The sequence below is a fragment of the Euphorbia lathyris genome, chromosome 4, assembly GCF_963576675.1.
Source record: "Euphorbia lathyris chromosome 4, ddEupLath1.1, whole genome shotgun sequence".
Lineage (NCBI taxonomy): Eukaryota > Viridiplantae > Streptophyta > Magnoliopsida > Malpighiales > Euphorbiaceae > Euphorbia > Euphorbia lathyris.
The window spans coordinates 37,844,726-37,853,198 of record NC_088913.1 but is presented as its reverse complement, the minus strand read 5'-3'; the positions used below and the strand labels follow the sequence as shown (position 1 = coordinate 37,853,198).

Genomic DNA, 8,473 nt, shown 5'->3' with positions numbered 1-8,473 from the left:
AATTTAGGCCCATATATTTGTTTTCCAGAAACACCTCTTAACACAATTCGAATAAAATTAATAAACTCATACTGAAGCTTGTAATTTTTGAATGGTGATCAAAGTTGAAAGCAATTTCTATATATATATATATATTATATATGGATTAGGTTGGATAGATGAATTTATAAATGAAGTGGGTAGATGCCTATACATCTTCCTGGTGGAAGCTTCCAAGTTCAAAGGGATCTTCACATCACATGTAGTCAATGACGTCAATGACTTGAGGCAAAAGTCTAACTTTAGTCCCATAGTCAACACTGGCGCCACCATATAATATATATATATATATATGAGCCATAGCAAAGACATTGATAAATTACGTTAGATCAGAGTCAGAGATATGGAAATGATTGAAGATGTGGTTATAGTTGGCGCAGGCATAGCAGGTCTAGGCACTGCTGTTGGCTTGAAACGAGTTGGCATCCGATCTTTGATTTTAGAAACAGCTCCACAGCTCAGAACTGCTGGTGCTGCCTTAACACTCTTTCCAAATGCTTGGTGTGCCCTTCATACTTTAGCTGTTTCTCACAAGCTCACTCCTTTTTATCTTCCTTTAAGGTATGTATCTATATATTCTAATCCTTATTCACAAATCTATCTCTTCTTCTTTTTAAATTACACTTCAATTTTTGTAGAGGATCATCTGTGACCAATGTGGCCACCGGAACTGTTAGTAATGTCCCACTAGACAACGGGTAACCTTTAAATTAATTAGTAATTTTTATGAATCAGTACCCATTTCTAGAATTGCAAGAAGATACTGAATTTGAATTTGAAACAGAGGGAAAGAAACAAGGCCTAGAGGAGTTCATCGAAAGGCTCTATTAGAGGCTTTGGCAGAAGAATTGCCTGCAGATTCAATTCGATTTTCATCAAAGTTGAGTGCCATTGAAATTCAAGAACATGGAGGAGCTTCTCTTGCTGTTTTAAGCTTGAAAGATGGAACTACTATTAAATCTAAGGTATTAATAGGATGTGATGGGGTACACTCAGTAGTGGCAAAATGGTTAGGACTGTCAACACCAATTCATTCAGGAAGATCAGGAATTCGTGGATTGTCATATTTCCCACAAGGCCATCATCTTAAGGAAGAAGCCCAACAGTTTGTGGATGTAGGGAAAAGAGCTGGTTTGATCCCTTTAAATGACAATGAAATTTACTGGTTTTTGACACATTCTCAAGGTTAATAATCCCTCTACTCCTGCCTTTTACTTGTATAATTTAGTAATGTGATCTATAACAATTTTGAAACTGGGTTCTAATTTCAGGAGAAGGAGAAGAAATGACAAGAGAACCAGAAGTAATTCAAAAAGCAGTAATCTCAAACTACGCCAAAGATTTCCCCTCAGAATTCATAACAGCAGTAAACCAAACTGATCTTCCAACCTTAACATCGGCTCCATTGATGCTAAGGCAGCCATGGAAAGTGATGTTTGGTGAACTAAGCAAAGGAAATGTAACAGTATGTGGAGATGCAATGCACCCAATGACACCTGATTTAGGACAAGGTGGATGTTCTTCTTTGGAAGATGGTGTGGTATTGAGTAGACATATAGGCCTTTCTTTTATTAAAAATGGTGGTAGACTTGTGGCTGAGGAAATGGGAGAAGCATTACATGGTTATGTTCAAGAAAGGAGATGGCGTGTGGCTGCTTTGATTGCTGGCTCGTATATGTCAGGGTGGGTTCAGCAAGGTGGGTCTAGTTGGTGGAGAAAGTTTGTGAGAGATGTTATCTTTTACCCCTTTCTTGCTCGCCGATTCTTTACTGCTACTGATTATGATTGTGGAACACTTCCTTCTGTGTCTCTGTCTAACAAAATTGACTAGATTTATGTCTACTTTTTCCTTTATATTCAACTTGGATTTGGATAAAAGTGTTCATGCAATTAAATATTTTAGTTAATAAATATATCCAGTGTGGACTTTTTTTCTGTAATTAATGACTCCATCTACAGTTGCAAATAGGAGGCATTAAATTGAATCCACAGTAAGTAGTCCTGTTCAAGGGTCCGAACCGTCCAGGCCCAAACCCGTTAAAACCTGCCAGGGTTTGGGATTTACAAAAATAACACAGACCAATCCAACCCGGTCCGTCTATTAATATTAATTAATAAATATATATTTATATATTAATATTTATTTTTAATATAAATTTTACTTTTTATTAGTAAAATTCATATATATATTTAAGTGAGCTTATATGAACTGGATCTAGAATTTGATTTTTGAATCCGAACCCAATTCGATCCAAACTCGCCTAAATTAATAGTGGACTGGACTGGACCAGACCTGAAACGAGGATTTTTAGATAAAAGTCTATTTTGGTAAAGCAGTATTCTAAAGAGCAGTGGATCCAATAGTGCGATATGGAATGGGAGCAGAAAATTTCAATATGGCAGTGCTTTTTTTTTTTTTTTTTATGTTATTGTGAAAAAAAAAAGAAAAAATTGTAATTAGTAATTCATATTCTGATTCCATATGCTCTTGTACGTTGCTTTGACAAATATTAACAGCCTCTCTTGATCAAATCACAAAGGCAACATTCTAATTGTTTTTTTCAATCCAAAACTGCACAGGATTTGTACTTCAGGGACCACTTGATGCAGATTATTTGGCAACGTGTTAGTTTTAATCGTAAACTAATAAAGATGTTTCTTCTCCCGGTTTTACGGTCCAAAATCCGTAGGAAATCATAGATCCCCATTGTTGAAGGTTAAAAACCCTAACAAGCTTCAACGAAGAAGATAATAAAATTGATTGATAAAAGTTGTCTAATTACAAAGAAAGATGTATTTATATCATCTCAAAACCCTAAACAATTACATAAAAGGGTAACTACTTAATTAATAAAATGGTAAAGATAAAAGACTAAATAAGCCCCTAACTAGGGTTACAATACAAACAAGGATAAGAGTATGGGCAACTTAGGGTGCGTTTGGTATGACGTAATGCAATGTAATGTAATCAAAGTTGTAATGTAATCAAACTTGTAATGTAATGGAATGGAATGGTGATTCCATCACCATGTTTGGTTAAAAAAACAATGAAATGTAATTAGCATTACATTACTTATGTTTGCTTAGTTAAATATAGTCGCAAAATTTTATTTACATAATTAAAATCAACAAAAAAAACATGAAAATCGTGAAATTAGTATATAATTTTCCGTGTTTTCATAGTATTTTTTTACATTTTTCTCGTTTTTCGTTTTCCATTTTCACCGTTTTTTTTCTATTTTCTCATTTTCTTATTTTTCATTTTTTTTTGCTTTTTTTTCGTTTTTGGTTTTCTAGTTTTTGCGTTTTTGAGAATGATGAGAAGTGAGATTTGATAAATGAGAGGTTAGATGAAATTTTAAAAATAGAAATTAGGATTACTTGTTGGATGTAATGAGAATTCAATCCATTTTTTTATGTAATGGGGATTACAATAGTTGTTAAACAAAGTTTGATCTATGGATTTCTCATTCCATTACAACAAAATTTTAAAGTGCAACCAAACATGGTAATGACTCTTCAATGTAATGGGAATTCCATTACAAAGCCCATTACATCTTACCAAACGGGCCCTTAGGAATTTAGAAAGAGTAAATTAAGGATTTAAACTAAGGAAATAGAAAGAGACAATTAAGGAGTAAATTAAGGAATGAATTAAGGAAATAGAAAGAGGCAATTAAGGAGTAAATTAAGGAATGAATTTAGGAAATAAAAAGAGGCAAGGGCAAGGCAGTCAAATGGATAAAGTTTAACCCTAGTCTTCCCCCTCTTCTTTGCTTAGCGTTGAAGACTGCTTTAACTATTTCACGCTCTACGTGACTTGAAGGATGCTCCGCGTGAGTGGGCCTCTGAAATTGGTCCCCGCCCTCTGCGTCTTCATCCCCTTCTCGAACCATCCCTCCACACTCCGCGTGGAAGGCGTTAGTGATCACCCCTCCGCGTGGTTTTCTTCCTTCCTCCTTGGCTCCGGACTCACACTCCAGGGGTTCTATCTCTCGCCCCACGCACGAGCACAAGATGCCCTCATCATACTCCTCTTCTTCAAAAGAGTTGGACCCCAACTTGGTTATAGAACAAAGATGGTGCTCGGTAGGTGTTATCCACTCCATATATTGTCGGATTCTCCTTCTCTTCATGAACTCTCCCCACATCTCAACTTGTGTCTTGCCCCCGGTGCTCACCCTCCATAATACTCGCTTCCATCTCCGACCGACATCAAATGGAATATCTTGACGAAGTTGGTCAAACCAATCCTCCACAATGTCTTGGAGGCTCCTCCACACTCCCATGACATGTTGAACCGACCAACCTTGGACCCTCTTAATCTCCATATCACAAACTTGAAAACTCGACTGTAATAGGAAATAACAAAGTTGCAATTTAGGATGCAAATGGATGATCTAAAGAAAAGGATGGAAGCCACGGGACGGCCCCACCCTGCGTTATGAAAATCTTTAGTTGGAATGTGCGGGGATTGCGCAATCCACGTGCATTCCAAGCCCTCAAACAACAATTGGGGAAATTTTTCCCTGATATCTTTTTCTTAATGGATACAAAAGTTTTTTATAAGGAACTTGCAGGAGTTAAAAGGGCATGTAGTAATTATGAGTTCTTTAGTGTCCAACCTAAAGGCAGAAGCGGAGGGCTACTACTAGCTTGGATTCTGGATATTACTAGTGAAGTGAAAAACTTTGGGGGCCATTGTGTGTGTTTTTTATCTGAAATAAGGAGAATGTAGTAGTGTGGTGAGGAATTGGTTGATATGGGTGGCTCGAGGAGGGGAATAAATTTCATACGTGGGAGTTACTAAGGCATTTGTCAGAACTCCATTGTTTCCTACTACTTGTGTTTGGCGATCTCAATGAAATACTATACCCCTCGGAGAAAATGGGGGGTCGGGAGATGGAATGGCATAAAATGGTAGCCCTTGCTGATTACCTTCAGGATTGTAGCTTTCACGATTTTGGATTTGTAGGATTGAAATTTACTTGGTCTAATGGACATCAGCAAGAAGGTACGGTTCTAGAGCGCCTGGACCGTTTGGTAGGGGACTCGCAGTGGGAAGTTATTTTGCCTAATTATCACGTCTTTCACCTTGCGCGGTACGGATCCGGTCACTTCCTTATGTTATTGAGTAGGGACTATATTGGAGGCAAAAGTAGATGCAGACAACGACTGTTCCAATTCGAGCATATTTGGATGCGGGAGAAGTCGTGGAGAGGTGTGATAGAGGAGGCATGGGCATATGGCTCAGCGAGTTCGAATTTAGGAACAAAGATACATCAGTGTACCGAATCGCTTAACAGATGGAATCGAGTATTCTTCGGTGATATTCCGAATCAGATTAGCACCCTTACAGCAGAGCTACTGCAGGTTCAGAGCCGAAATCAGACATATGATAATTACGAGTTGTAGACTCGACTGTAATAGGAAATAACAAAGTTGCAATTTAGGGAAGAAGTGATGTGGCAATAGCGGTCAAGGATGAATTGGCTGCAGGAAGGGGATACAAACTCGGGCTTTTTCTATGCACAACCATCTGGCAGAAGGAGGGTTAATAAAATCTGGCGGTTTCAGGACGATCAGGATGGATGGGTTGAGAATGAGGATGACATTGGTAGGGTAATTAGGGATTATTTTCAGAATATGTTCACTGCAGGCCAAGTTCAGGGAGTGGATGATTTTCTAGAAAATGTCATTTGCTCCATATCATATGAAAGTAAAGAGTTGATGGACCAAGAGTTCACGGAAGAGGAGATTAAGGTTGATGTGTTTCAGATCCATCCGGATAAAGCTCTTAGACTGGACGGTATGCACTCTCTTTTTTATCAATCTTACTGGGATATTGTTAGGGTTGATGTGGTTACAATGCATTTACAGTTATTTAAGGCTGTCTCCCTCTCTCCCTCTATACACGCGCAACGCCGCCCCTCTCTCACACGCGAAATCACTAATAGTGCATGGATTTGTCGTTTTCTCTCCCAATTAACCTCGATTTAGTCAAAGTGTAATCGATAATATAAAGATCATGGTAATCCGTTCTTTCGCTGCTAATCACATCAAAGGTTACTTGCAGTTTAAGAGCGAGGGTACCTTGTAATCTATACGAGCTCAACTCGATAAAAGTTCATATCGACAGGGATCGACTCAAGCTTGGGATCAGCTCGAGACATTAACAAGCTGATTCTGAACTTCTTTAAGTTTGGCTTGAAAGCTCATCAATAGATCGGTTATTTTTTAAAAAATATACATATTTTAGTAATTTTTAATTCAAAATAAAATAATTAATGACTAAGAATTTGTTTTAGCAATGTAATAAAATTCGGACAGGACAAGATCGGCCAGTCGAACCGATTGAACCAGGATCCAACCATGAGTCCTGTTCGAACTACACTGGTTGTTAAATGTTCAATGACCGAAGTGACACGGTTAGGGGTGTTAATGAGCCGAGCCGAGACCGAACCCTGTCAGGCTTGGCTCGACTCGATTAAATTTTTACTCGAGCTCGGCTCGAAACTCGACGTGCCTTGAAATTTCAGGCTCGGCTCGAGCTCGAAAAGCTCGCGAGCCTGAAATTTTTAGGCTCAAATCGAGCTTCACACATTATGGGTGGGTTTTTGGATTGGGTTGGGTATTATGTATTTGGGCCCAAAAACTATTATTAGGTACTACTTAAAAAAAAGGTTATTTATTACAATTTTTCATATTTATTAATAATAAAATATATAACATATTATAAATTAAATAATAATAAAATATATTAATTAAAATATTCGAGCCGGCTCGCGAGCTTTCGAGCCGAACCTCTCTAAGCTTGGTATTGGCTCGTTAATGTCTCGAGCCGGTCGCGAGCTCGTGTCGAGCCCTGTCGAGTCGAGCTTTGACCGAGCCGAGCTCGAATAGTTCACGAGCCACCCTAGCTCATTAACACCCCTAGACACGGTATTGAACCGGAAACCGATGCAATCCCAATTTCTTAGGAGATTTAATTAAAAAAAATAAAAAATAAAAAAATTAATTTGTTTAAATTTGTTTATTTTTTTGTCAAAGTGTTTTTTTCTGATAAACTTTCAAATCTTCAATTTAAAAACACCGGCGTAACAATAAATATATTAACAAACATGAAAAATTAAAGTAACTTTTATCACAAAGATTTTTAAATAATAGCAAAAGCAGGCCAGTGCGAAATTCGTGTCCCGCATATTGTGTAGGTGTGCTTCTAACCTGGTGGTGTCTTGACTGCATCTCATACGTATTAGAGAATCTTTCCCCTAGTAATTGGTTAAAGAGTTGTAAAGGTCCTTCACTTGTAAACTAGTGAGAATTTTACGTGGGATGGGGAATCTTAATTTCTTTTTATTCTCTTCAAAACTGTTTCAAGTGGTTCATTTTGAGCATCAATTTTTCACTCATCACTTGTCCGTTGTGAGTTTATAATATACCGTAAAAAAAACTCATGACATTGAATACGTTGATGTATTTCAAGTTATTCTAAACTCCAATTGTCATATATATATTTAAACGTCAAGTTGACAAAAAAAAAAAAAAAAACTGAAATTTATTTATGATTTATTTTGGATAAGTATATAATTTATAAAAATAAATTTAAATCAATTATATATAGAATATATAAATATTATTTACTGCAAATCTGATTTGATGTCAGATCTGGAATTAGTTTTTGAAGCTGTAAGTATCATTTCTTTCGATAACATTGAGAAATAGCTCTCAACTCCATCGCTGCACTCTATTGGCCAAATCCCAGAATTGGGTATTTGGAAAGGTGAGGCCGAGAATTGGTCCTACATTCATGCCATAGGCCTTTGGTTGGGAACCATTTCATTTCACTCACTTGGAGTTTTTCCAAGTTTTGATTAGGTTTTAATTTATGTCCTTAATACTCTACTCTGTCAATTATACCTGGAAATTTAATTTATTGTATGTCTCTTCATTCCAAAAATCCAAATATATCATCATCCAAATTTTCAACTTCACATGCATACCCAATTCGTGAGGCAATAGTCACTGGAAAAAACATACAACTCCACATACATACCCAATCATGAGGCAATAGTCACGAGGTTTTCGTTTTGCTAAAAACGATGATCATTCAATTTGACACTATAAAAATGACTATTAACAAACTCAAAATGGAAAATTCTAAGAATTAACACGTTTAGTATGGAACCAAATTTTTTATTTTTCAAAATCATCAATTTCAGATCTTTTTCTCTCTTCACTAAACAACACGTAAATGACCTCAAAATTAAAAAGTTTTTCTAGTTACAAACGAAAACTGCAGTCCCCGTTTGGACAAAAAAATTACAGATACCAATTTAACAAAAAGTGAAAGCACGAATTTTTTTTTTACTTTACTCTAAAATCAATAATATGTAACGAAACTTCTACTCACTTTGCAAGTTCCCCAATCTAC

The 8,473-nt window shown here is 36.7% G+C and overlaps 1 protein-coding gene across 2 annotated transcripts; it reads left to right on the top strand.

Moving 5' to 3' along the window:
* Positions 1 to 368: 368 nt before the first annotated feature.
* Positions 369 to 1,979, top strand: LOC136225543 (monooxygenase 2-like). Of its 2 annotated transcripts, XM_066013603.1 has the most exons (4): positions 369 to 600; positions 678 to 737; positions 824 to 1,224; positions 1,311 to 1,979. In XM_066013603.1, exons 1-4 carry the CDS (start codon positions 383 to 385, stop codon positions 1,868 to 1,870), a joined length of 1,239 nt encoding a protein of 412 aa, XP_065869675.1. In that variant the 5' UTR covers positions 369 to 382; the 3' UTR covers positions 1,871 to 1,979. The 2 variants fall into 2 exon arrangements, with proteins under 2 accessions (XP_065869675.1, XP_065869676.1); XM_066013604.1 differs by lacking the exon at positions 678 to 737.
* The last annotated feature ends 6,494 nt before the right edge of the window (positions 1,980 to 8,473 follow it).

Excerpts from the sequence above, each read along its gene's own strand:
- LOC136225543 (XM_066013603.1), top strand. The coding sequence starts at position 383 with ATGGAAATGATTGAAGATGTGGTTATAGTTGGCGCAGGCATAGCAGGT. Across the intron at positions 601-677 it reads CCTTTTTATCTTCCTTTAAG|AGGATCATCTGTGACCAATG; the intron begins GTATGTATCTAT and ends CAATTTTTGTAG. Across the intron at positions 738-823 it reads AATGTCCCACTAGACAACGG|AGGGAAAGAAACAAGGCCTA; the intron begins GTAACCTTTAAA and ends AATTTGAAACAG.